General features: G+C 35.5%; 5 protein-coding genes across 5 annotated transcripts; 3 read left to right on the top strand and 2 right to left on the bottom strand.

Annotated features, from left to right (window-relative positions):
- The first annotated feature begins 623 nt into the window (after positions 1–623).
- Positions 624–3,111, top strand: LOC21410303 (protein POOR HOMOLOGOUS SYNAPSIS 1). The gene is made up of 8 exons (XM_024168270.1): positions 624–947; positions 1,537–1,653; positions 1,750–1,815; positions 1,948–2,051; positions 2,174–2,376; positions 2,461–2,513; positions 2,699–2,726; positions 3,053–3,111. The coding sequence occupies exons 1-8, from the start codon at positions 669–671 to the stop codon at positions 3,109–3,111; spliced, it is 909 nt and encodes a 302-aa protein (XP_024024038.1). The 5' UTR covers positions 624–668.
- A 350-nt stretch (positions 3,112–3,461) lies between these two features.
- LOC21410302 (peroxidase 5) lies at positions 3,462–3,956 on the bottom strand. The gene has a single exon (XM_024168233.1). It carries the CDS (start codon positions 3,954–3,956, stop codon positions 3,462–3,464), a length of 495 nt encoding a protein of 164 aa, XP_024024001.1.
- Positions 3,957–7,731: 3,775 nt separating this feature from the next.
- Positions 7,732–12,409, top strand: LOC21410301 (lysM domain receptor-like kinase 3). Its single transcript, XM_010102079.2, has 10 exons — positions 7,732–8,386; positions 8,539–8,742; positions 8,857–8,996; positions 9,089–9,178; positions 9,256–9,361; positions 10,010–10,161; positions 10,309–10,406; positions 10,513–10,651; positions 11,642–11,740; positions 12,245–12,409. The coding sequence occupies exons 1-10, from the start codon at positions 7,732–7,734 to the stop codon at positions 12,407–12,409; spliced, it is 1,848 nt and encodes a 615-aa protein (XP_010100381.2).
- Positions 12,410–14,066: 1,657 nt separating this feature from the next.
- Positions 14,067–18,896, top strand: LOC21410300 (AP-1 complex subunit mu-2). Its single transcript, XM_010102078.2, has 11 exons — positions 14,067–14,493; positions 14,805–14,951; positions 15,046–15,108; positions 15,231–15,407; positions 15,491–15,594; positions 17,195–17,302; positions 17,403–17,499; positions 17,581–17,678; positions 17,844–17,985; positions 18,101–18,223; positions 18,642–18,896. The coding sequence occupies exons 1-11, from the start codon at positions 14,365–14,367 to the stop codon at positions 18,738–18,740; spliced, it is 1,287 nt and encodes a 428-aa protein (XP_010100380.1). The 5' UTR covers positions 14,067–14,364; the 3' UTR covers positions 18,741–18,896.
- A 681-nt stretch (positions 18,897–19,577) lies between these two features.
- Positions 19,578–22,707, bottom strand: LOC21410299 (L-tryptophan--pyruvate aminotransferase 1). Its single transcript, XM_010102077.1, has 5 exons — positions 22,607–22,707; positions 22,207–22,513; positions 20,358–20,647; positions 19,931–20,235; positions 19,578–19,789 (listed from the first exon to the last, which is right to left on the bottom strand). The coding sequence occupies exons 1-5, from the start codon at positions 22,705–22,707 to the stop codon at positions 19,578–19,580; spliced, it is 1,215 nt and encodes a 404-aa protein (XP_010100379.1).
- Between the last annotated feature and the right edge of the window lie 4,577 nt (positions 22,708–27,284).

The raw sequence follows: 27,284 nt of genomic DNA, 5'->3' as shown, positions 1-27,284 counted from the left end.
TGAAAAACTTGATCAGAAGTAGAACCAATCATCAAGTATGTATACATCAGGATTTTAAGAGTTCATTTAGTTCGCTGATTTGAGTTTTTAATTTGAGTTGAGATGTGATTTTATGTAAGAGCTTTATATTGTAGCAAAAATTTAGATGTGACTGTGACTGTTTTTAAGAGCTTTTTACTGTAGTAAAATTTAAATTCTAAACTTAAATCGGTGAAATGAACGGGGCCTAATTCTTAGCTCATTTGAAAAATGCAAGGTTTGACAATCAAATGTTTTCAACTTTTTTTTAGTAATTTATTTAATTGTCAAAATAGTAACAATTAATTTAAAAGTCAATTGTTATTGTTATCTCATTTTAGCTCTAAGGGGACCTACGCATATAAAGAATTGTAACTATTCTGTCTAAATCTTAACTTTTATTAAGGATTAACCATAAAAATAACTCTTATGAAGGATTGCTAAAATGCTAATTGGATTATTGGAGCCAATTGTTAATATTTTGTCATTTAGAGACTAAAAGAAAATTTAAAGGATCAAATATATTTTTTTTCCCGGCTAAAAAGCCTATATAAATATGGACAAGCCTCCTAAAAGAAGCTCATTCCCGAATTTGTCCCCACCATTTTCGAATGCCCTGATCAGTCCACAGAGCGAAAGAAAAGACAGAAATGGCGGGATCTCTGGCTGTTGCAGTGATACCAAGCCATCACGACGAGGAGCTGGTGACCGCCATTAGAGAGCAATGGGAGGTCCAGTACTCCCGCTTCTTTGGCTATCCTCCGCTGGCATCGCCGTCTCCCGATCTCGTCCCTCTCCCTCCGTACTTGCGGAACCGTCCCCCGCTCGGCACCTGGCTCACCTCCTCGTCTCCCGCCGTGCTGCGACTGGTCGTCCTCCGCTCCAGCTCCGACGTCGTCCTCACTGTCTTCTGCGGCGGCAAAATGCAGGTCACGACTCCGTTTGCTCTTGTCGTTTCTGGTTTTCTTCTTTCGATTTCTGTTCTGGATTTTACTTCTTCTGCTTGCTTGGATGAGCTGAGGTCTTCGATTGTGGATTCCGTTTGGATTATGAGAAATTCGAGGGAAATCTAGATTTAGTTTTGAAGTAATTTAAACCTCTGTTGCTTTGATCTGCATCATTTTTACGCTGGACAAACAGATGAGCGGAATTCACCTGAATATAGATGGTACGGCACATTAGTTTGTAGAACATTACACAGCATTTTCATTGTTGCATTATAGAACATTTTGTTGCGTCCAATTTTGTATCATTGAAGATTTTGGAGTTAGAGAGTTCTTAAATGATTTTTCTGGATAATAAACTTTGGGATTTTGGACAATCAGTTATTATATATGTTAATTTCCTTGAATTATTATTCTTCGAGATTAGGTTTCGTGCGGATCCTTAGGTTCAGATCGAAGGAACTCTCCTTTTACGCAATTCAACATTTGCTGTTTAGTAGAAACTTAAGCCTCGGTTTTAGAGGAAGATCACCACTGGTTTTGAAACCCTACGTATGATTTCATCGTGTTGCAGGAAGAGCATTACGTTTCAAAGTTGCACATCTCGTGGCCTCAAGTCTCGTGCGTCTCTGGATTTCCTGCCAGGGGAACCAGATCAGTATTTGTTAGCTACCGAAATTCTGCAGCCGAAGTAAGCTACTCTGTGTTCTTTTGGTTTTTAGTCTTTGCATCCCAGGGCTTAAAAAAGTTAGTAACTCTTCTCTTTTCTTGGGGTCTTTTTGAGCAGATAGAGAAGTTTGGTTTGCGGTTTTCAACACTTTCTGAAACAGAGGCATTTATAAGCACTTTGAAGGTGACTCCATTACCCCTAGAGTTGTAACCTGGGAAGCTGTAGTTTCAAGTTCTGTCAGTAAATAGTCAATCATCTTTTTCAAAAGCTTTATGTCTTGCAATGGTTGTGTTTTGTTTGGATTTGTTTTTTCAGGACATATTGAAGATTGAAAGTGAAACTGAACCTCTCAGCAGTGGGTTTGGATCTGCAATTTCATCACAGTCGGAGTTCATGTCTTCTAATAGATCCCTCTACCGGTAAAAAACAACCTGCTATAGTTCAGTCTAACTCATTCCTTCTCTTAGGAGGAGATATAAACTTTAAGGAAAAATTTTAAATTTTTAAGCGATATCCTGATAAAGTCTTTTTGTGTTTGCAGAGCTTCTCAGGACTCGAGTTTCTTGACTCCTGCTCCTGTTCTGGATTTTACTCCCGACCTGCCAGTAATCTCAAACAACAAAACAGGGCAACAGACTTTTATCCAGGAAACAGTACCAACTCACAAGTTCGAAAGCAACTTTGCGGCTTTTCCACCCAGCTTCACCTCATTGCTGACCGATTATTGCCCCATCGTTGAACAAGGTAAACAAATTTCCTCAGTTACAGACCTGAAAATGTTTTATGATCCCATATGATGATTTATTATCTTTTATTTAATGATGTTAGATGCAGCAGAGCCAACTGAATTCGAGGAAGTCCATCTCAAATCACAAATTGCGGTATCTCTTTCTTCCATTTATTTGGTCTTGTGGTATTAAAGAATGATCTAGGCCATCCGAAAGTATTATCTTCCGTGCCTGTTATTATATTGCACTTTTGAAGATGTACATACATTCACTACTCAGCCTGATTAATACCATGCGAAACTATAGATTTATTAATACTGATTTTCGATGTATTGCAGAAATTCATGGAAGATTCTTCCTTCCAGGGTATGTCATACACAACCAATGTTTGATTTTGGCTGTTTAAAGTACACCAACTTTTTCTTGCATAATTGTTTGTTATGCCTGATGTGTCATGCGCGGTCCTTCTTTTCTACCTTTTCTTATGAAAAAAGGCGCTTAGCAAACTGTGGAACCATTTTTGTATAATTTATTGGTGTCCAAAGACAGTGTTACTCAAAATGGATGTCTGTTTTGGTCTCATAGAGATTTACTTGTTTCTGAAATTTTAATGCTAATTATTAATCGCTTCTGTTCTTAAAACTTCGTTCATTTACTATTATTTGAAACTCGGTCTTTTCTGTTGTTGCCAGATATGCTGATCAAAGTGGAGAAAGTTATCAATGACATGGATGGTGGTCTAACGTTGTAATTGTTGGTTGCTTTGCGTAGTAACTGCAAGCAGTTAAGCATTTGTTTTTAGCTTCCGTGGATTAAAGCTGGCATTTCATATTCGTTTTGTCATTTTTTTCCAGTCTAACTGTACAGTACTCATGTTTCTGATTTTTGGAATTCACATTAGCTAAATAACGTCTTAGCTCTGTAGCTTTCTCCATGGAACTTGTGCTCGGACCAATGTTTCTTTGATCAGAGATATTGTAAATGTACAGAAATTAAAATTAAAACCAATCAACAAATCATGTACTAGACATACTAATAGATTGATGGCAATGAGAAACTCGGCATGGGATAAAACCCAGGGAGTTTGAAAACAAGATATCCTTAGTTGAATATCCGACAGTTTCTTCTTATCTCGCCTTCATTTCCAGTGAGGACATCCACATTTCCCATCTTAATCATGGCACGGACAAACTTCCGGCTCCATACTTCCGGATTAAAAGCCATGTCACGCACAATCCGCCGTGTCCGCCGATCAGAAACCAATACCTGATCCGATTGGAGCAACCCTCTCCCTCTCAACAAATTCTTATAGAATGTATTGTCGAGTCTGAATGGTGAGAACGGATCAAACTGCACAATTACCTTATCTCTCTCTTCCCAAGTCCCTAAGTTTGGCGACGGGCACTTTGTTTTCAGATAAGCAGCAAAGGATGTGACCATTGGAGGGACTTTTGTATCAGTTAAATTGAGATATATTCTGTAATCAAACATCTTGCAGTGTATATTGCCGATTGAGTGTGCACCGGCTAAAACAACCAAGTCTTTTAGGGTCAAGCCTTTGCGAGCGTATACTTCTATCATCGCGTCGACAGACATCGTGGGAAAGGGGATATTTCCAATGATATTAGAAGCACGGGAAGTGAATCCATCGCGGCGACCAGCTTGGACGGGGTAGTAGGGAAGTCCCGATAGGAAAACGGATTCTCTACTCGCATATGCCAATATGTCTGCGCAAGACACCGTCTGCGGGCATTCCCGCTCTATTTGGGCCTTAATCTCATCGATGACATAGTAAGCTTTAACATTTTTGCCATTGGCAGGTGAAATCTTCTCAACAGGCTCACCGGTGGGTGTGGAATCCAACAGAATAGACGCATCACAACCCTGTAATAGTTTACATAAGTTAAATGACCTCAAAATTTTGAAGCTGGAAATAGATAACGCATTGACAACTTACCGTGATGAAACAATCATGGAAAAAGAGCCTGATTAAGCCAGCTGCAACGTTTGGATCACTAGCAAAGGCCCTGGCTACAGCCTTAGCTACGACAAATTCGATTTGAGGGCACTTATCTCTGTAGTATTTTACATGCAAATGGTGGCTGCCATTTGTGTGGTGGCCACCGCCTGCGAAAGCCCCCAAAGGAAGGACGATCATTGAGAAGGCGAAGATCGTCGTTAGGACTACATGACACTTTCTCATCTTCACGTTCAAAGATTTGTCAAAGTGAATGGCAATGGCAAAGACTAGACTTGACATAAGATTTGCCTCCGAAACAAACTTTCTCCATAAACCGTGTTGGATTAATTTTCTTTCCTCCTATTTTTTAGCAATGACGACTCAAGGGTAAGGACATTGTGGCAACTGCAAGGTCCTCCTTTGGCAAAGGACCCCCCTTGAGTCAAGGGCCGTTATTAGAATCATTAATTAATCACCTTTACACCTCAAGGTTCCTTTGTTTAGAAACTCTTAACTGATCACCTTTACACCTCAAAATATTGAATACGAATTAGTTTTTTTTTTCCCCCCTAAAAAAATCCTATTACTCAGGCCTTAATTTATTTTTGTAAAATTTATAAAACGAGAATCTTTTAGTTGAGAAACAAGAACACGAGAAAGAAAAAAAAAAAAAAAAAAAAAAAAAAAAAAAAAAACTTAACTTTGTTATAACAACCAAACATATGCACAACCTATTTGTAGATAATGAATTTTTCCCTGTGATGCATAACCTATTTTTGTTAGTACTTTAGCTACATATACTAACTGTGAGTATGCTTTATTGAGACTAGTTTTCTGCAATGGTGTAGATTAAACCACATGGCTTATGCCTTCTCATACACCTCATACTTTTTTTTTTTTCACCTCATACCTTTGTACACACACTAATCATAAGATATCTAATGCTAATTGAAACCTCTTTTTTCACTCAAATTACTTCAATCATATGTTCTTCATACTCATGAGTAATAACAAAACAATTGTAAGAATTTGAAGTTTCTGATTTCTTATTTTTTTTTCTAAAGTTTAAAAATTTGATGTTGAATAACTTCCACTACAATTCTAATTATCATATGTTTTTTAATTGACTATTATTCGAATTTTTGAAATTATGACAAAGTCTAATTGAAAACACTACAATATGATATAGATATAAAGAAATTAGTACCATGTATTCTATTTCCTAGCTTCAAAACAAAAATTATGTTGCCTAACTCTTTAGGAAAAATTAATTATTAAACATCTAAGAAATTATATATGGTATTTTTATAATTATATTTGATTTGGATTTAGACACTGGGGCATGTGATCACATTCTTCAATAACCGTTGTGTTACTATGAAGAGCTTACTTTTTACCGTACAATTCAAACCTAAACCTCTTTTCTTAATCACTTTTTTTTTTTTCGTTGTACATTTGGAATTGAAAAATGTAAAGCACGAAAGTGCCGTAGGCTCAATTCCATGCTATATATACAAGGATAGATATTTTATTAAGAAAAATAAGGTTCAAAATCGTGACAACATCATTACACCCACTTTTTTTTTTTTTTTGGTCAATAATATAGCATGAAGAACACTCCATCGATGGAGTACCCCACCATATAGAGTTACCCATATATAATTATTACCAAAAGAAAAAAAAATGTTGTTAAATAAGCCTGCTACGTCATTGCACCCGTAAATTAAATTATATGCTACTTAAAGTTCAATTATTCATGTATACCATTTTGATGCGAAGACTAGGCTTAACTTTCTTTATAAAGGTAATTATATTTCAATTCCAACTCTCTAAAAGTGGTATAATTCTATTTCACCCTGAGCAAGTGGTCCAAAACTTCTCACAAAGTGGAAGAGCTCTGAAAGCTTAGCCGGCTTCATCCAAAAGGAACATCTTTCTTGTTGTCCTGCTCCAAACTCCTAACTCCTAAAATATGGTTTCTCTAGCCTGCAAAGAATATCGATAAGTACAACAAGGAAGCTAGCACTTGTATTTGACTTCCATCATTCATTCAAGTTAAATTTAATCATGTTTCGTTAGCTCTTTGTCTCTCTCTAAGGACAATTTCTTTACCTTCTGCAGACTATATTATAGGTAGCTAATAGTCAATTTCAGCATATAATCAACTCAACTTTGAAAAGCAAAAAAAAGAATTAAACAAGAAGTCAAATTGCAACATGTTATGTATGTATGCAATAATCTATTATTTTTTCCAACTCTATTATTTATGTCACTACATAAAATTTTAATGCCACTATGAAAAATAACTTTTATGATACAAAGTGATAACCTACCGGTTACGAAAAGATAACATGTAAGTTAATAATGGTATAAGATAAATTTAATAACAGCAGCGGCAGAAATAAAATAATATTACTTTATTAATGGCATTTTTTAAAATTTACCATATCTTTCCTACCAAGGAGAGAGCAACTTCCATCTTGTTCATGGAATGAATCAAAGGATAGATCAATTTAGCCCTTCATAGGCTTGTAAAGACCTTTTTTTTTCGGGTTTTAATGCTTAATTTTTGACTTAACAGCTAATATATATACACTGGCCATAAAGGATATATATCCTGTTATAATACAAAGAGACACATTTCTGAAAGAAAGTAGGAATAACCAACCATGCTTTGCTAACGGCAAAAGCAAGGTCGTTAATATTATAATGTTTAGTCCCTAATTGGTGAGAATAATTAAGGAATAAGGATGGCTTAATAAGATTTACTAGCGTTACATATTTTGATAAAGTGAATAAAACTAGCATTTGTTTGACTTATGTGATATGACAGTCCATAAAAAGTCGTCAAAATAATAAAAGCGAAAAATCACATGCACAAAGTTAAAAAGTTGTCAAATTTGATTTAGATTGTAAAATTTGATAGAAATTTAATGAATCAGACTGCACAAATAAGGTGCAAATTTGACCTATTTATGGCCAATAATATATTGTTTATGAACCTTAACTGGATTCTGCACTTGGCTTTACATTGTTGTCTGATAAGGCGATCTGGTAATTCCTGATACCATGCAAAGGCCATTTGATAAGCCGAAAGAAGAAAAAGTTTTGTCAAGGATGAGTGAAATTGTAATCATCGATGAGATATTTATTAATGAAATCCTATCTGGAAATAGATAGATTTTTATATACTCAAAATTAAGACCTTGTTATTCTATTTGTCCAACGCTATAGGCTTGTCTAAGCATTTCCCCATTTAAAATGTGAATTCAAACCAATTAGCTGCTTTTTGTTTGTCTTGAAAAACAAACAAAACTAGTGATGACAGAGATAACAAAGAATGGTTTGTAACTCACAACATTTCATTACTTCTCTCTGTACTTTGCGGAGAAAACTCCTATGCCCACAACTATGGCATTTCATCATTTCCTTCCCTATCTTCTCCTTCTTCTCTTAACAACTCTATTTTCTGGAGTTTTTGGATACCATGTTTTCATCAAAAGGTCTCTTATGTACCCTTTTAACTGCTCTCTACAATTCAGGACATGTAATGCTTCATTATACCACACCAATGATGGTTTCACAAAAGAACAACTTGCTTCTTTTTACAAAGTCAATACATCCCAAATCAAGTCTATAATGCATGCAAACAAGGAAGATTTCCTCATTAATGTACCTTGTTCTTGCTCATCCATACATGGAATCATCGGATATTTCTTCGACGTGCTCTACGCGGTGCAGCTAAACGACACTTTTCTGGATGTTTCAGCCAAGTTTTATAATGGGCAAGCTTGGAATTTTGAAGAGGAACTGCAATACTTTCAGGCGGGTACAAACTTTACCATGCATCTTCTTTGTGGGTGTTCCGAAAGTGACTCCCAAATTATTGTGACCTACACAGTTCAGGACCATGACACGCTATCAGATATTGCAACTCTCTTGTCAGCCAGATTGAGTAACTTGGTTAGATTGAATGGAAATTTGGCTGACAATCCAGCATACATAGAGCCAGGTTGGGTGTTGTATGTGCCTACGGAGAAGAATGGAATTAAATCATCAAAAAATGGTGAGCTTTTTTTGACAATTGCAATCATGGGCTTATAATAAAAAACAAAAGAATATTTGTTATTTGTAATGAAGAATTCTCTATAGGAGTGGAGTTAACTATGTTGTCTATTTTTCCTTTTTGTGTTTTTGTGTTTCTGTTTTTACCGTAAGGTAAGAAACACAAGTGGGAAATTGTTCTTGGGATATTGATAAGCGTAACGGTGCTTTCAAACGGCACCCTGGTCGTCATCCTTCTCAGAAGAAAAAGATCCCATAAAAAGAAAGAGGAAGATCCAAAAGCAATGTCCAAGATTCTGAGTGCCAAAAAATCCTATTCCTTGCGCAAGAATTTCGTTTGCACAGAAACCATGGAAGGTTAGATGAGAAAAAGAAGCCTATTGTTTATGATTCTTACCATATTGGCTATGCCTTGTATCACTTATAACAGAAACTGCTCATGTAGTTAATCTAAATCTTGTGATTTTACAGATGTTACAGGTTTTGATTCAGAAAGGCCTGTGGTTTATGGTCTTGAGCAGATTGCAGAGGCAACAAGTGACTTTGATGAGACTAAGAAAATCGGAGAGGGCGGATATGGGAGTGTGTACTATGGAGTACTTGGAGAGCAGGTATGGAAAAGTCTCCTCAATTTTCTTTCCCATTTCTAGCTGAAACTAACTGATTTTTTCATAAGATAACTCATTATAATCAAACTTTTTAGGAGGTTGCCATAAAGAAGATGAGATCGAATAAATCGAAAGAGTTTTTTGCGGAGTTGAAGGTCTTGTGCAAGATCCATCACATAAATGTGGTGAGTAAATTAACTGACCTCTAATGTGGGCAAAAGAAAAGCATTGAGTGGATTTACATGTGAAATCGGTCTTTTAGGTGGAGCTTTTGGGGTATGCTTGTGGAGATGACCACCTCTACTTGGTTTACGAGTATATTCAGAATGGTACACTTAGCGATCATCTTCATGATCCATTACTACAAGGTATTTCAAGCAACTAGTGACAGGATTCTAAGTTCGGGTGAGGAATTTTCGGGGCTCAAATACATAAAAACTTATAAAATATAGTTATGGTTCCTTTTCCCCGTTCAAATGAAGCCAGATTCTATCGTAACTCACTTGATCATTGCATTTGTGGATGACCATGGTCTTTAACTTTGATCATAGTGAGTGAAACTACATTGCTTATTTGGTCCAAGTATGCCGCAACTTTATACTTTAAATTCACCTCAGGGAGAGAAGATCAAATTGCAGATTAATGAAACAAAATATGCCAAATGCACCTTTATCAAACGGGAAAAGGGCCCTGGAGGATTGACAAGGCAAACTGCTAGTTTTCGGATACGAGATATCCATCCTAGTCACTATGGACGCATTTGTCCTATAGATACGTCCGAAGGAATCAATGTTGGACTTATTGGATCCTTAGCAATTCATGCGAGGATTTCGCATTTGAGGATCGACGAATCAAATGATATTTTTATTCCAATTTTTGCCTCTTCTTCTCCCTCTGAATCAAACTTTTTCTTGCCATAATAATTCAATTCCTATTAGTTTCAAGGTTTTATCAGGATTTTAACTTCCCTTGAGATAATGATCATTAACTTGACAGAAAGTTGGTACTGAAATCAGGTCACCAGCCACTGTCCTGGACTGCAAGAACACAAATTGCACTGGGCACGGCAAAGGGCATTGAATACATTCATGACCACACAAAAGCACGGTATGTACACCGCGACATAAAGACGAGTAACATCCTTCTTGATGAGGGGCTCAAGGCTAAGGTACCTAAAACATGATCAGATCTTTACTGCGGTGAAATGCTTAAACTCTAATTTTCTGGATAGTAGGTTTTGTAGTTCTAATTTTATTTCTGAATACATGTTTAGCTCATACTTTTAAGCATTGCCTTGGCCTATCCCTCTCTACAGGTAGCGGATTTCGGTTTAGCAAAGCTTGTTGGACGAGCCAACGAAGGTGATTTCATTGCAACACGATTGGTTGGAACACCGGGCTATCTTCCTCCAGAGTGAGTTTTATGCGCTTAGCGGTCGAGGTTTCTGCCATGCAAGCAAAAGTACTTCGATCATACGTTTTAGTAGATTGTTTTTCTGACACCATACATCTTTCAATAGATCGGTGAAGGAGCTCCAGGTGACCCCGAAAACCGATGTATTTGCATTCGGAGTAGTACTATCAGAGCTGATTACAGGGAAACGTGCACTTATCCGTGACAACCGAGAGCCTAACAAGATGAAATCTTTGATCACAATTGTAAGTTAAACTTGGAACTCGATACATATCTACTGAAATCTTTTCTCCCAGCTTGACAACACACAATGACGCAAACCTTCGCACAACCGAAGATCTTAGTGAATCATATATATAAGCTTGTTCGTTGGCATTTTTTGAGTTAAAATGATTTGAGTTCAAAACTTGATTTGAATTAATGTGTATTTAAGTATGGTTTGAGTTGAGACTTTAATTTGAGTATGTGTTTGGATGGACACATTTTGAGTTATGGTTTGAATTGAGAATCTATTTGAGTTTGTGTTTGGGTGGATCAAAACTTAAATTTGTTGATAGGGTATATGGGTAGGGTTTTATTCGTCTCTTCGTTGTGAACGCATAGAAAAAAAAATCATTTTAATCGGAATTAAAACGAAAAAGTTATGACGTTTTTAAAAATAAAAAAAATATTGTTCATTAACTTGAGTTTGAGTTGAATGGAGAACTTAAGTTGAAGGGGGAAACTTGAACTCAGATTTTAGCCTCAAATTCAAGTTCAAACTTATGACATGTTTAATTCTCTGATTTGAGTTTTTAATTCGAATTAAGATGTGATTTTATGTGAGAGCTTTTTACTGTAGCAAAAAAATTAAATGTGATTGTTTTTAAAAGTTTTTCAGTATAGCAAAACTCGAATTTTTAAACTCAAATCGGTGAAATGAATAGCCTTAAATTTTACAAAAGAACGTAAAATAAAATTGTAACTTGAGTTCAAACTTTTTTTTAAGTTAAACTCTAAACGAATAACCCCTAATGGTGTTTAGACATGCTTTTGATGTTGCCTATCAAACAAATAATTGAAATAAAATAGACTTTTTTCTCCCGCATAAAATTGGCTGTTACACGGTTGTACTTGTATACGTACCTAAACAGATTTAAAAAAAAAAAAAAAAAAAGGGCATACAAGCTCTTTTTTTCTTAATCTGCCCCCAACAATGAACATAATGGGGAGATCTATTTTCATCGCATCATCAGATTAAGAGTATATTCCAAGTTGAAGACCCAGAGTCAGCTTTAGAAGCTGAAATAGATGGAAATCTACGAGGCAGCTACCCCATTGGAGACGTCTTCAAGGTACGCCAACTTATAGGATGTTTGGTAGAGGGATTCATTCCTTGATTCGAATCATGATTCGTGATTCGCTACAGTATTTTCTCTCACAAAAAATTCACGTAAATCGAAAATGATTCGAATCACATGGTTTGAATCCTCCAACTAAACGTAATATGACAAATCTATCTACAATCTAATGGTAATTTCACTCATCATTGTAGTCAGTGGCTTGAAGGAAACTTTTATTAAATGGATCACAGTTTGGATTTTCTTGTAAAGGGGGACATAACTTAAATTTAAAAACATTTTCACATATATAACTAAAAATTTTAAAATCTGAGTCTGCATGTGGCTCTACCACAGTTGTACTTCCAAATATTCTAAATACAAGGTTTTATGGACCCCATTTCCGCCACTAACAATCCAGCACTGCCCCAACTCAAACTCTTCAAGTGGGATTTTTTTGTTTAAACATTTTACATTAACTTATGATTACAAATAACTTTTTTTTCCTTTTCCTCTCAGATGGCAGAAATTGCAGAGTCTTGCCTGAGTGAAGATGCAGTGGACAGACCAGAGATGAGTGAGGTTGTTGTGATGTTGTCTCAAGTTGCAATGTCCTCTATTGAGTGGGAAGCATCTCTTGGAGGAAGCAGCCAGGTCTTCAGTGGGGTATTCAATGGAAGATGAAAAGAAAAAAAAAAAAAATCAAATCAAATATCTGTCATGTTATTATTTATGTAAGTGACTGAAATAGCTTAGCTGGTACTGTTGTAACTTGCTGATGCTTCTGGGATTATATTGACAAGCCTGGAAAGGATGGAAGGAGAACATGTGTGTATAGTGGTTGGTATCATTAATTTGTGAATTTAACACCTTGTACTCATCTTAAAAAATTAAAAAAAAATTAAAAAAATCAAGGTTGAAGCAATGTAATTTAACCAGATTTGTCTAATAAAGGAATTGAAATGTTTAGCAAATAACAGAAAAATATAGCAAAAAAATAAATAAAAATAAAATGGTGTTCAAGTTCTTGCAACTTCCAAACTGGTTTACTTTTGTGACTTTTTGTTCTCAAGTAGTTCTCCTTCATAGACTGTACAGATTAACAGATCAAAATTACCTATTGGTGCTTTCCCATTTTCTAAAACTATTGTTTTAAGGGTCTTCTAGTTTTATTAAGTTGTCGTTTTCTACATCTTGTTCTTTGTTTAGCTTGTTGTCGTTTTTCAAGGACATTGAAGCCTTTCACCTTGTTGTTTTTAATGTCGTTTTGTATAAGATTCCCTTTTTTATTCCTTTGTAAATGATGTCGTTTTTATCAGCTTTGTCGGTCTGCTGTTGTCGTTTCCATGATGCACTCGTGTTTTAAGTTCTCGTGGCTTTTATGTTATTGCCCTTTATGGATTGTTGTCGTTTCTCGAATTCATTGTCGTTTTTAGCCAATATCGTTTGTAACGGTAGTTGTCATGTCAATGGGATATTGTCGTTTTCATGATGCAGTCGTTTTTTTTAGTTGATGTGGTTTTTCTAGATTATTGTTGTTTTTATAAGAAGTTGTCGTTTTTACTTGTTGTCATTAATTTTTTGTCTTTTGTTAGAGGTTTTTAAAAACCAAGTAAATGAAAAAGCAAATATGGCCTTGGATCGCAACAACGGTTAATCAAATTGTAATTTATTATTCAATTTATTAATTCTTTAAAATGGAAAGGTCCAAAAAAGGAAAACTTAAAATTTTCTTTAACGGCATCCGTTACTCTATCATCGTTGCTGACACAATGACTCAATCGGAGAGAGAGAGCTCGGATCATTGAAAGGCTTTTGCGGCGATAAATGTTGCAAATCTGGTTGTCGTTTGTACGCTGTGGTGGTTTTATGAAAAAAGACCAGACGAAAAATATTCACCGTCAAGGTTCATTGCTTTATTATCGAGATCGAAGAGATATCTCATGTAAGGCTACATTTTTGTCGTTTCATGAATCATGTCTATGTTGTCGTTTCTGAAAGGATAGTTTTTCAAGGGCGTTCTATTTAGTTGTCGTTTCTGGATTATGTCATTTTCAAACTGTGGTTTTAGCATGATGTCGTTTTGCGATAACATAGTAATCTTTTCTGATTCTGGCCATTGTCGTTTTAAAATTCAATGACGTTTTTCAGTCGTTGTCGTAGTATCATGGTCGTTATATAATTTATACAGAACATTGTCGTTTTTATCTTTTTGTTCTTTTGAACTGTTGTCGTTTCAGGACGTAATTTTCACTTACAATTCTTAAAATGAGAAACTAAAATAGAGAAATAAACCAACGCCAACGGAAAACTACTTAGACGGCGTCGTAGCAGTTTGGGAGCAAACATTCTTTACACATTTTTCCACTTCCACATTTCACCGTCTGAGTTTCGTTGCTCCATTATCGTTTCCGATCTGCGACTCAGAGGTCGGAGAGAGAGAGAGACTGAGAGAGCTAAGATCACGGAACATCTTTTCCGGCGATGTGTGTCGTGGAGGAACTTCTAGATGGTTGACGAAGCCCTCAGTTTCCTCCATTTTCGTCTACTTCTCCTGATTGTGGGTTCTTGTTTCTCTCAGATCCCATTGATCTCTGCAAGGTTGATCTGATTTGGCGGAAACCGCAGGAAGAAGTCCGATGGCCGGAGCTGTCTCGGCGCTGTTCCTTCTCGACATCAAAGGCCGCGTTTTGATCTGGCGCGACTATCGCGGCGACGTCTCGGCCGTTCAAGCCGAGAAATTCTTCACCAAGCTCATTGAGAAAGAGGTTCCTTTACCTAATTCGTTCTCTTAATTTTCAAAAGTTGCTATTTTTTTTCGCTATAATTATCTCGGAATTAGTTGAGTAGATCCGGTTGAGTGATTGGTTGCCGAGAAAACGAGTGAAGAGAGAAAAAGGAAAAGACAAGAAATTTACTAATGTTTGTGCTTAAAGGAAAACAAACTTAGGAACTAACAATTGAGTTAGGTTTAGTAGAGATTTGTGCTTGCTCAATTCCAATTAGTTATCGGTTAAGCTTTATTTGCGAGTATAGATTTGATCTGTTCAATGCTTGTGGTTTCTGAATTGTGATTCAGGGAGATCCAGAGTCTCATGATCCAGTTCTTTATGACAATGGCGTCTCCTACTTGTTCATACAGCACAACAACGTTTTCTTCATGGCGGCAGCCAGGCAAAATTGCAATGCCGCCAGCATTCTGTTCTTTCTTCACCGCGTAGTTGATGTAAGGGCTATTGGTAATTAGAATTTCAGAGTATAACATCAAATTATCATGTGTGTCATACTGAATTGGAACCTGATATTGCAATTTTGTGCAGGTGTTTAAGCATTATTTTGAAGAATTAGAAGAGGAATCACTTAGGGATAACTTTGTGGTTGTGGTAAGGGGATATATGGGGCATTGATTTTGGTTTATTTATTGTCGTTGAATCAATTCTTAATTGATAGATCGTGAAGTTTCTGTTAGGTTCGCTATTGAGCTGATGCCATGTTGTCTATGCAGTATGAGTTGCTTGATGAAATTATGGACTTTGGTTACCCTCAATTCACTGAAGCAAAGATCCTCAGTGAATTTATCAAGACAGATGCGTATAGAATGGAGGTTACACAGAGGCCTCCAATGGCTGTCACGAATGCTGTGTCTTGGCGAAGTGAAGGAATACGTTACAAGAAAAATGAAGTGAGACTTTCTTCTTTCTTTTAGGAAAATAGTGATTTGTGTGTTACCCTATGGAGTCACTGATAAGAGTCCTTGTTTAACAGGTTTTCTTGGATGTGGTTGAGAGCGTTAATATCCTTGTTAACAGCAATGGACAAATTGTGAGGTCTGATGTTGTTGGGGCATTGAAGATGAGAACTTATTTGAGGTGAGTTGGCATTTTTTGGGATTTGTTTGTCTTCCTCTAGTAAGGGATGTGTGTTATTATTATGCTTTTCCTTGTCTAGCCTTTGACTTATTAGTTATTTCATCTGTGCGGGCTCTGCTGCAGTTTCATGAGTTAATGCATGCAAGAGCCATATGTCCTCTTAAGGAGTCCAATAAATCCAGCCTTAGAAACCATACACCCGCACCATTTTATTTTGGGTTATTTACCTTTTTGTACCCTATGTTTCATGTTTATTTAAAAAGTATACTTTCAATATTTAATCTCATCGGATGTATACCTTCAAATCACATTTAATACATAAATCCATACATTTTCTTGGTCAACGCCCAATTTTAATTTCAGAATTACCCAAAAGACCCTTAAAAAGGAGAAAATAATTAAAAATTGAACAAACAACAAAAACCTGTAATAGTTTTTTTTCTGTAAAAAAAAAAAAGAAAAACTCAAAAGAAAATCCCCTAGCCAAAATGCGCACCAGATTTCGTCACCAACAAAATTTCAAAATCAAACCTGTAATAGTTTCAATTCTCTATACCCATAACCTGTGTAATCCCCAAAATTCAATTGCAGGGTTACAAACCGATATCAACCAAACTGTGTGCTGACCCAAAATTAGGTAAAATATATATATATATATATATATATTGAGCTTTGCAATCTAAAACACATAAACTTGTAATCATTTGTTGATTTCATCTACAAAAAGTGCAACTCACCTTCTTCTTATGATTGAAACCCATTTTCACTCTTTCTCCAACCCACTTTTACAAATCACCATTTTAATAAAAAGTGGCCAAACCAAAAAAAAAAAAAAAAAAAAAAAAAAAAAACTATGAACACAATCAGCAAAATGCGAAATATAAGAACCCAACAACATTTACCATAGAAGCTTCAAAACCCATGTCCAGAATCAAAAGACAAATATTGATATGTGTCCGTAGAGTACTATTTGAAACCCAAAAGTTTTGTATCAGGGAGAGATAGAAAAGAAAACAAAAGGCAAATGTGAGATATGATGAAAATGGTGAATAATAAAGAGTACTAGGTCCAACAGATCTCCGATCTCCGGCAATGACTGGCTTGAGGACGGTTGAGGATTTTTTTTTTTTTTTTTGCTGCGTTAAAAAATTGACTTAAAAAGACTGAGGATTTAAGTGGTTGGGAGTGAAAAGAAATGGGAACGGGGAAGGACTATGGAGTGAGGGAATTTTCTTTTGGGTTCTTTTTTCTTTTTTATTCTTTTAACTTATTAGGGGTTTTTGTTGTCTTTTATTTTCATTATTTTTCTCTTAAGGGCATTTTGGGTATTTTGAGGTCAAAATTGAGCGTTGATTAAGAAATGGTATATATTTGTGTGTTTAATGTAATTTGATGAGATTTAAAACCAATGATATACTTTTTAAGTAAACCCAAAACACAGGGTATAGAATTGTAAATATCCCTTTTATTTTTTCAGCTAGGACTCTATTATCTACTTGAGTCAACACAATAATGACTCCATAATGCATTTCTTCTTGCCACAATCTGTCTTATATTATGGGTGTATTACTGAACTGGACCTTGTTGAAATTCATTGCAGTGGGATGCCTGAATGTAAACTTGGCCTAAACGATCGAGTGTTGTTAGAGGCACAAGGCCGAGCAACAAAAGGGAAGGCCATTGATTTGGAGGACATCAAGTTTCATCAGTATGCAACTTACCTAGAATTGTGTTGTCACTCATACAAGCATTTTAGATTGAAAATTTCTGATTTCTGTGTCAGTTCTCATACTCAAATTCTGGTTTAGGTGTGTGCGTTTGGCTCGGTTTGAAAATGACCGCACAATATCCTTTATACCTCCTGATGGTGCTTTTGATCTCATGACTTATAGACTCAGCACTCAGGTTCAACTTGTGCCTCACAATTCTTTTTTCCTACTTCATCCTTGTGAGTTGCTTAGTTATGCTAAATATTTCAAATTTCAGGTAAAGCCCTTGGTTTGGGTGGAAGCTCAAGTTGAAAGGCATTCAAAGAGTCGTGTTGAGATTTTGGTAAAAGCAAGGAGCCAGTTCAAGGAGCGTAGGTACTGAGATCTATATATAAAATTCTAATTACATTATGTGGTATGGCAAGGACTTAGGATCTGGTTACTGTTTAATCATTTCTCTAGTTAGTCTCTTTTTCTGAGTTTTGTATCACTTAATAAACTTTAAATTATCTTAGTAATTATTCAAGTCCGATTTTACAGCACTGCTACAAACGTTGAGATTGAGGTGCCTGTGCCATATGATGCTACAAATCCTGACGTTAGAACATCAATGGGATCTGCAGCGTATGCTCCTGAGAATGATGCATTGGTTTGGAAAATAAGATCTTTTCCTGGTGGCAAGGTACAAGTTGATAATATCTTTACGTCTTTAGTAATGTCCGAAATTATGTTGTGCCTACACATGCTGAGTAATATGTACGCTTCCTCTGAAGAATAATGTTTAAAATAATGTTTAGGAGTATATGTTGAGAGCGGAGTTTTGCCTCCCCAGTATCACAGCAGAAGAAGGTGCTCCTGAGAGGAAGGCTCCTATACGAGTGAAGTTTGAGATACCATATTTTACAGTTTCTGGAATACAGGTATGCATTACTAAACATCCGTTTTTCTGTGATATAAAAATCTTATTGGTACACTTTTGTCAATATACCAATGATGCATATTGACAGATATTTTAACTTCATTAGCTTAATGGGCTCTGGTGTGTATGTGAATGAGCAAGGAGGAATCTTTTTTCATGGTTCGGATGGTTGAAAACTTTTCTGGAATTCGCTTGTTCGTAAATTAACCTAATCTGAAAAACCGATTGTAAATTAACTGAATCTGAAAGACTTATCTTGCCTCCGACTTTCTCTTTGCTCAATGACATTTATATGATATAGATGTATTTTGAAGGGGCAGAATTAACGTGATGGCAACTACATTCCAAATAATTAAACAAAAAAAAAAAAATGGTGGAATTATTGAGTCAACAGTTATGTAAAGCACCGGGTTTTGCAGGTTCGCTACTTGAAGATCATTGAGAAAAGTGGATACCAAGCTCTTCCATGGGTGAGATACATAACAATGGCTGGCGAGTATGAACTTCGACTAATATGAATGCAACTCCAACTTGGTGTATCCAACCCACCCCATTTTATGCCTACCTTTTGATCCACTAAAGACCGAAACATGGTGGATAAGTTAAAGATCGTCGAGAAAGTCAATTTGTTTTAGACCGGTCCCTTAATGAGAAAAATATTTGTGTTCTGGCCTTATTTTGTCTGTTATTATTTTTTACTTCTATCCTTAGGTGTTGTAAGCTTCTTATTTGCTGAAAACTAAAATCAATCTTTGTATTGAGTCACCAATTAACCGTTCTTTATTGAGTTTTCTGAAAAATTTTACAAGTCTTTACGTTTAGGCCAGAGAAGTTGACTTTTCTTGGCCTATTTATGTATATTTTCACTGTACATTCTTACAATCATAACGGTTTTATCTCTTCTTTTCTTCCTCTTTTATTTACCGAAGCTCCTTATTTTTTTCTGCCAAAAATTCGCCAAAAGTACTTAAAAAATATGTTTCTCCTGTGCATGCATCAACATGGAAATAGCATAATGAAAGTAGCATCATGCCAAACGATTTGCGCAAACTTACCCCTGATAAACTGTTATTCAGTTTTGCATTTTATGGTAACGTTAGCTGGATTAGAAATCTGTACTTTGAGTAACTTCGCAACTTTCAGATTACTCTCATGCGATGATGAAACTATTAAAGAATAGGTTTTGCACAAAGGAGAGAAGGAATTTTGACACCAAATGACTAGCAAAACCGCCAGCGGAATGACGGTTGATAACCTTACAATCCCGGTGTTTTCATTCAATTTACTAAACAACATAAAAGTTCACAGCAAATTCATACTAGAACACAGCTTTTTCACTGTGATATTCATATGGCTCATACAATTAATGCCCGTTTTTTTATGTCTTTGACACTCAGCAACCTCTGCAGGAATTGCTCAAACGCCTCTTCCCGGCTCAGCATAGTAACTCTGACATAACTTGGATCGACTCCAAAGCGTCTCCCACCTCTGCCCGCTATCTTACAATGTTCTCTTAAGAACTTCTCGCAGTCTTCTATACTCTCATTGCTCTTCAACCACGCATATGCTGCTCGAAAAACGGAGTTGCAAGATATTCAGTATAGGTGCTACTCATGCTTTCATCAATAGAAGCCAATATTAAGAGTTGGTAGAATAACCATTGGTAAAGTTATAATACAAATGTGGGATATGTTAAAGAGTCTAGTACCAGGGTATGACTCGGTGAATTCTCCATGGAAAAGGCAGTATTCTTTTGGGTACTTGGGCAGACTGAAAACCTCACTGACCTCCGCAACAACTTCTCTTAACCTCTTCCATCTCTTGGCCATGAGCTGATGAGCAAATTCGAAGAAGTTTTCAGAGTTTCCTGACTTCAAATCTTGGTAGCTGTCGCAAATCGCCCCCATGATCTTTGCAGCTCGGATTTGGGAGTCTTTCGATACACCGATCGAGCTTAGTTCTATGAACTTTGTCATCTTTCTAGCAACCTCCTCATCCTTGACAAGCGCCCAACTGCCAAAACAAACCAAAAAATAAAAAATGAACATCTCAATAAAACCACCAATTTGACTGATTGATAAGATTTAGTACGTAATGTAACCAAATTAGATTGTTTTTTAAGATCAGAAGCTAACCCAATGCGGGAACCAGCATGTCCTGTGCTCTTGGAAAATGTGAAGTACATGATGTCATAATCAGCAGGGCGAGTTATGGGGGTGTATTGTGGCCAATAGTAGGCAAGGTCATACAGAACCTTGCCTTCGCCAGTACCACTTCTATTCACGACGGCTTCACGAATATTACCATCTGGGTTATTTGGCGAAGTGACCACTTCTATATAAGGTCCATCCTTATCATACGCATATGCATCACCACCCCATTTGTATAGCCCCGAACACAGAAGATCTGTCTCGGCCTGATATTGCTGCATATTAATCCCAAAAATTTAACACGAATTAATCATGTAATTAAGCTCTAATATCATGAAAATTAATAATAAGCCTAGATATATGCATTGTTATAGTTGACTGATGTAGAGATTTTGAGTGTAATAGAAAAAGATAAGACTTAGATTTCCTGTTCAACATATTATGTCAAGCAATTTCGAAGAAAATTAAGAGGCTTTTTAACTAACTTTTTCATTTGTTAATATTTGAGTTCATAAACGGTGTAACGTAGACACAAAATTGGAATACAGTTATTTGAAAAAGATGAAATCGGATATTCAATGTTCATACATTTATTTTATAAAATTTAAACTAATGTTCAAACTTTTTTATTATATTATTTTTCATAACAAAATTTAAATTTATATTCAAATCTAGCCTAACTTACTTCTCTTAATTTGGTCGACCAAACTGATCTTAATTATGTGGTATATTATCAAATGGAACTATAACACACGTGCCCATGTTATCATGTTTTTATCTCAAGCAATGTCCGAAACATGTTACTAGCAAAGTGTAAGTGCTCGTGTCTAATGCATCATGTCTGTCTCTCTGTCCCAGCACCCCATGCAGACACATGCACGTGTCTACGATACTCTTTCTTTTCAACAGCTTCGGATTGTTTCAGTTTTTGGCGCAGACATAGAGACTAATTCGTTATTTTACCGACTCTAGAGCAAAAAGGGCTGTGCTTTCGTGTGCTTGTTTTGGCCAACAGTTCTGGCTTAGCATGTGGGTTGAAATGATTGGAAGACCAACTGAAAAATCAACTTCTTTTCCAGCCAGAAGAAAAATTATAAATATGATAAATAAAACAAAAAACAAAAAATAAGGTCCGCTAAAGCCGGGCCATGAACAGGTATACGTATAACCATGGGTCAGCTCTAAGTACGCTTTGTTTCAAAATGGAGAAGCAAGATTACAAGTTCTTGTTTTTGTTGACTTTTACTTTCCAAATATGATATGAATATCAGATCCAACAATTAATACACCTTAATTTTGCCATATGCCTTAAACAAAATTGTTATATTTTTATAAAGTAAAAAAATGGTATATTTGAATTTACATCTTAACAAAAAATAAAAATAAAAATAAAAAATTCAGACTTGGAATATTTTAGGGTTGTTCTTTTGTAACAAAACTCAAAAAAAGTTTAAACTCGAGTTACAACTTTATTCAAATTCACGTTCTTTTAAGTTCAAACTTTATTTAACTTTACTCAACTTTATTCAAGTTACAACTTCAACTCAAGTTATAACTCAAATTCAACTTAAAATTACAATTAAATCACACTCTAAAAGAACAATCCCTTTATGTCTTGACTCATTAGTTTTACAACTTTCCCTTAAAAATCTTTCAAATTTGAAAAACTAAAAACACAATAAAGACCAAAAAAAGACTGTATAACTAATTACATTAGCAAAACAACTAGACTAAAAAGAAACTGCAAATATTGACTCTCAATAATAACTATACATTGACTTAGTTGACGTTATATTTCCTCCACCATATTATTTATTAAAAAAGAAAGACTTACCGAGTAGTAAGGGGCGGCAGAGACGACGGGGACGGGCCCGGCCCCGCTACCGGGGGCAGTGAGAGCGTAGAGCACCGCCTGGTAAAGTTGCGTGGAGCCCGTCCCGATGACGACATAGCGATCTTCCACCGCGGCATTGCCGGCCACGCGGTGGAACCTCGTGATTGCTCCCTCAAGCTCCGGCTCCAAAAACCAGCACAGCCTCCTCGTGTCGCTCATGTAGCTCATGAGGTCGTTTCCCTTGATCACCAACGTGCATTTCTCCCCCATCTTCCCCCAAAACGACTCGTACACCGTCGGATCACCACTGCTCATACACATACAAAACCGACAACGTTAATCAAAGTCAAAATCATCATGATCATTTTCATATTAGAAGTTCAAAAAAAAAAAAGCTTACTGGTCGAGATTAATGAGGTTATCTTCCTTGGTGACATTGTCTGAAGACAAGGAACATTTGTTAAGGGTTGGCTTGGCAGAGAGTTTCTCAGTGCCACACATCTCTCTCTCTCTCTTTTGTTTCTTCTTTCTTTTTTATGTCTAAATAACTTTTGTTGGGTCTTAACCAGTGTTGGTTCTGATGTAAGAATTTGGTCGTTAATATAGTGGAGGAAAGGTTCATGTATCGAACCTTAATTCTTTATTATGTGTTATCTTTTTTTTTTTTCCCCTAATGAGATATCTATTGTGTTGATCCTTTTGTCCTATTTTTGAGGGAAATGTAGATTCTTTTTGTGACTCTTGAATATCCGAAATCTTGTCTAAATGTGAGGGTAGAAAATCTAGGCATGACAAATATGCATCTGGATTTACCATATTTTTGTTGCAGATTTGCATTATTCATAATTGCTTTGACATATCTAATATTACGGCCCAAATATGTAGGAAAAGGTAAGGGAAAAATAGTAACGTCTTGATTTCCGGTTTTGCCACAATTAATATGGGATTGAAAAGAGCACTTTGAAATGTCAAACCAGGTTTTACAAATGGAGAAATGGTATTATTAAATTGGTAGGACCGGAATAGAAGAAAAGTCGGTAGATTAGATTTCATTCTGAATTTTTCATTTTCATTTTTCTGTTTTTGTGTACTAATTTATTAGGGGTTACAAAAGAATAAATAGAAGATCCAACATTGTGATAATATTGCATTTATCATCATGCATCCAGATTCATTGTTTCCTTTTCTTTTCCTTTTTAAGGATAACCGACGTGATTGTACAAGTGGTGCTTTTTTGTTTTTCTGAAGGCCGGTCAAAGGCTCAAAATTTGATAAAATAACTAGAAAATACCTTTTAAGAGTTTTCAATGTTCTTTCAGAAAATAAATTTCGATTTTAAGGTTTCTCATTTGACAAAAATTAAATAACGGAAACAATTACACATATTTTTCTATCAAGAATATAACCATTTCATATCCCTCGACGTTGTTTTCAAAATATTTGGAGTCTGAAAAGGAACTAATGAGCACTAATTATTTCCGTTGAAGTGTTCAGTCAATTCGGTAATAAATTTACTATGATGATAAGGTCAATTTAAATTTAAGGGGAATTTTTGTTTTTTGCCTTACATACGATAGCCTATCTTTTTTTTTAATAAAAAATTTCATTAATAAATTAACAAATTACACAAATAGTCGCAAATGACCATAACCTATAAAGGAATTCAGCCCCGAACATTGACTAGATCCACCAATGAAGACATATGAGGCACAAGAGTGAATACGAATTGAGACCCAATAAGGGAAGATCCGCTCAGCACAAGCAAAATCAAGCTCGACCAAAGCTCATTAACAAGAACCTCTACAGTTGATGGATAAAACCAATCGACTGAGACCAAACCCTAATACAGAAGACACAAGCGACACGACCTAAAAATAAATTTATGTGTAAACAAACACCCACACTGTCGATAACTAACTCAGATACGTGGACATAAACAAAATCGGAATGTAGGAAAATCACATCCGTTATTACAAAATATAAACTTGACAAAAAAATGCCTTTATTAAAATTAACAAAAAAACTATGAAACTTATGAATAGTCTCAACCATACAGGAATAGGTGCCGACAACAAGTCAACAGCCATTGTACGGAAGCCAAAGAAACGGGATCTTAGCATAGCCATTGCGATAGAAATGCAACCACCACTGACGAAACTGAATGCAAAAACAACTCGAACGATGCCCTTGTGCCACATATCTACCAACAACCTTATGTTCCTCACCAAATCTACGCCTTCATCGTCAATGGACCGCACCCATCAACCACTGACCACACCTACATGACCTCAGCCATCGTCTTGAGGACCAAGAGTCTGGCGGCCAACCAGTGACGCTACCAGACTCCGGCCCTAAGAAGAGATTCCAAACTCAAAATCTTACCCGCCTCACGAGAGAGAGAAAGAGATAGGAGAAAAAAAAAATCGATAGCCTATCCTTAAATGAGTATCTGTGCAACTATAATACCTTGGCCAACAAATATTGCTGTTAAGTATTTGATCTCTCTCTCTCTCTCTCTAGATTTCTCTCTTTTATAAGATTTCTTGTTTTTTTCTAAAATGAAAAGGCTCTTATATATATATATATATATATATCCAACGTGAAAAACCAGGCACGTAAGATTTTAAGGTGAGCTTGGTTAGGTGTTCTCCCAACTCTTTGCTTCGTATTGAATCAATGTTGCTTATTACTTTGGTCTTCAAATTAACGAAATAATATACCGTAATCAAAGAAATGTGAGAAGGTTAAAACAGAAAATGATGACATTCTTTTGCCTCTAGAGATAGAGAGAGAGAGATCAAAAGATGCCAATATCTTCATTCAACCATAATTATTTTTGCATATCCAACACCTCATTCATCTTCATGTTTTTGGTCGGCTGACTTTTTCTCATATTCAAATATCTCAATACCTTACAATCTTTTACAATTTTGCAGTTCGATCGTTTATTATTTGTTTTTTTTTTTAATACGTAGACACGTGAATGAAACTAGTTGTGTTGTTTGCTCTAAATTACATCATGAAGCTTTGACTTAATTAAAGAAATAATAGTTTTGCGCCGACACATGCTTTATGTTGCAGAGAATATAACAAAAGAAAATATGTCTAGTTATGGTGTTTTACTCTCTGTCTACATGAATCACATGATCTCGCAATTTTCATGTGCCACCAAATGATATCATGCATGTGCTAATTGATTATTTCACATGTGACCACAAACTTAAGAATCCCCATATATATGTATATATATATATATATATATCCTTGCCCATAGAAATGAATCAAAGCTCAGATTAACCCGATAATCTTCTTTTACCACTTTCATTTCAATATATTCACATTGGGACTGGAATAAATTAAGAGATATAAGTTTAAAAAGAAACACAACTATCATATATTGATATCTATTCTTTAATCGCAACCCAAAAAAAAAAAAAACAAAAAACAAAAAACAAAACAGAACAAAAGGATATATATTTTAAGAAAAAACACTATTATTATATCAGCATTGCCATGTGATAATATCGAGTTTCCCTTCTTCCAAATGGTTAACTTACAAATTCTCATATCTAGTACTTTGGAATCTGAAAAGTTAGCATTTGCCAAATCATGTCCACATTAATAAAGTAAACATTCAATAGGTCCATTAGAAAAATAAGTATTTTTCTTAGAGCTGAATAGAAAAATTAACCCTAAAAACCAATCCTCTTTTCTTTTTTATCTCCATTTTGACATGATTTCTCTCTCGCGAATCCCCCCATTAGTCCTTTCGTCCGCGTTGATACCTTTAGCATGGTAGGATATAAATCGTCGCTGGTTGTCGGAATTTTTAGTATCATGGCGGGATACCCATAAGTATTATGATAGAATACCCAGAATCATCAGTGGCTGCTACTGATATTTTAGTATGATAGCATTAGGGGTATATTGGATATACGAAGTATGGTGGATAACATCCTCTGCAAAAACCTTTTTTTTTTTTTTTTTTTGCCATCTCTGTAAAGAGTCCAAACTTTTGTCCTCAGTCTAGAGATTTGAAAGGAAAATAAAAAATAAAAAATAAAAAGAGAGAGAGAGAGAGAGAAGAAGAAGAAGAAGAAGTTTAGGCAACATGTCCTTTAATCCCTTTCCTTTGTGCTTCTTAACTCCTCTCTCTTTGAATTTGATTTTAAAAGGAAAAATGAGGGGCGTGAATCTAAAATTGTTGTTTTTTTTTTTAAAAAAAACATAAATCTTTAGGCTCTTCATTGAAAGAGCATTTATCTAATAAGAAATAGTAAAAAATAAGTCAATATGAAAAGCTTAAGAAAGTATATAGGCCAATTTTTAGTTATAAAAATTAATAGGCCACAACTTGTCAAGTTATGGTTTATAACCAGATAAGTTATGGATAAATTTATCAAGTTATGGTTTATAACCAGATAAGTTATGGATAAATTTATCAAGTTATGGTTTATAACCAGATAAGTTATGGACAATTATAGACAATAACTTGTCAAATTATAGTTCATAACCAGACAAATTATGAACGAAAACAGTAATTTGGTCTATTTATTAACTTATGTAAACTATTGGCCTATTAATTTTAATTCATCTCAAATCTTGGTTTATTATCCTCTTTCTCCCTTATTCAATTCCCCTAAAGATAATTCCATCAAAAACAAAGTTAGACAAAGTTTTATCATCTTTGAAAAGTCTACACACTTGGTAGTTAGTACCGTGTTTCCCTTGGTGATTATTCTACCAAAAACAAAGGGCACATCTACATTCAACATATCTTTCATTGTTAAGAGTACCACTAGTGCAGAACTAGACGTTAGATTAATGCTGGTAACTTGGTATGATACAGTCAATATCAACTCCTGTGTCACTTTATTCCCGTCTCTTTTCATGTAAATACAGTAATATTATGACACTTCAATTATAAAGTTATGACGTGGCATATCATTATTGAGAGGACATAGAAAGGGACAAGAAAAACCCAATCGCAATACTACCTAAGAGTATTTTGGATATTACGGGTTCTATGCAGTGACATTAATTGTCAAAGTTTCTTTCTAGAGACCAATTGTGAAAGT

The sequence above is a fragment of the Morus notabilis genome, unplaced genomic scaffold, assembly GCF_000414095.1.
Source record: "Morus notabilis unplaced genomic scaffold, ASM41409v2 Scaffold99, whole genome shotgun sequence".
NCBI lineage: Eukaryota > Viridiplantae > Streptophyta > Magnoliopsida > Rosales > Moraceae > Morus > Morus notabilis.
This window is presented reverse-complemented; position numbering and strand designations above follow the sequence as displayed.

Coding starts and splice junctions, on each gene's coding strand:
- LOC21410303 (XM_024168270.1), top strand. CDS start 669: ATGGCGGGATCTCTGGCTGTTGCAGTGATACCAAGCCATCACGACGAG. Junction 2,052..2,173: donor TCTAATAGATCCCTCTACCG/GTAAAAAACAAC, acceptor TTGTGTTTGCAG/AGCTTCTCAGGACTCGAGTT. Junction 2,377..2,460: donor TTGCCCCATCGTTGAACAAG/GTAAACAAATTT, acceptor TAATGATGTTAG/ATGCAGCAGAGCCAACTGAA.
- LOC21410302 (XM_024168233.1), bottom strand. CDS start 3,956: ATGTCTGTCGACGCGATGATAGAAGTATACGCTCGCAAAGGCTTGACC.
- LOC21410301 (XM_010102079.2), top strand. CDS start 7,732: ATGGCATTTCATCATTTCCTTCCCTATCTTCTCCTTCTTCTCTTAACA. Junction 10,162..10,308: donor ATGAGGGGCTCAAGGCTAAG/GTACCTAAAACA, acceptor CCCTCTCTACAG/GTAGCGGATTTCGGTTTAGC. Junction 11,741..12,244: donor CCATTGGAGACGTCTTCAAG/GTACGCCAACTT, acceptor TTTTCCTCTCAG/ATGGCAGAAATTGCAGAGTC.
- LOC21410300 (XM_010102078.2), top strand. CDS start 14,365: ATGGCCGGAGCTGTCTCGGCGCTGTTCCTTCTCGACATCAAAGGCCGC. Junction 14,494..14,804: donor CCAAGCTCATTGAGAAAGAG/GTTCCTTTACCT, acceptor ATTGTGATTCAG/GGAGATCCAGAGTCTCATGA. Junction 17,303..17,402: donor GAGGACATCAAGTTTCATCA/GTATGCAACTTA, acceptor ATTCTGGTTTAG/GTGTGTGCGTTTGGCTCGGT.
- LOC21410299 (XM_010102077.1), bottom strand. CDS start 22,707: ATGTGTGGCACTGAGAAACTCTCTGCCAAGCCAACCCTTAACAAATGT. Junction 20,236..20,357: donor CATGCTGGTTCCCGCATTGG/GTTAGCTTCTGA, acceptor TTGTTTTGGCAG/TTGGGCGCTTGTCAAGGATG. Junction 19,790..19,930: donor ATTCACCGAGTCATACCCTG/GTACTAGACTCT, acceptor TTTTTCGAGCAG/CATATGCGTGGTTGAAGAGC.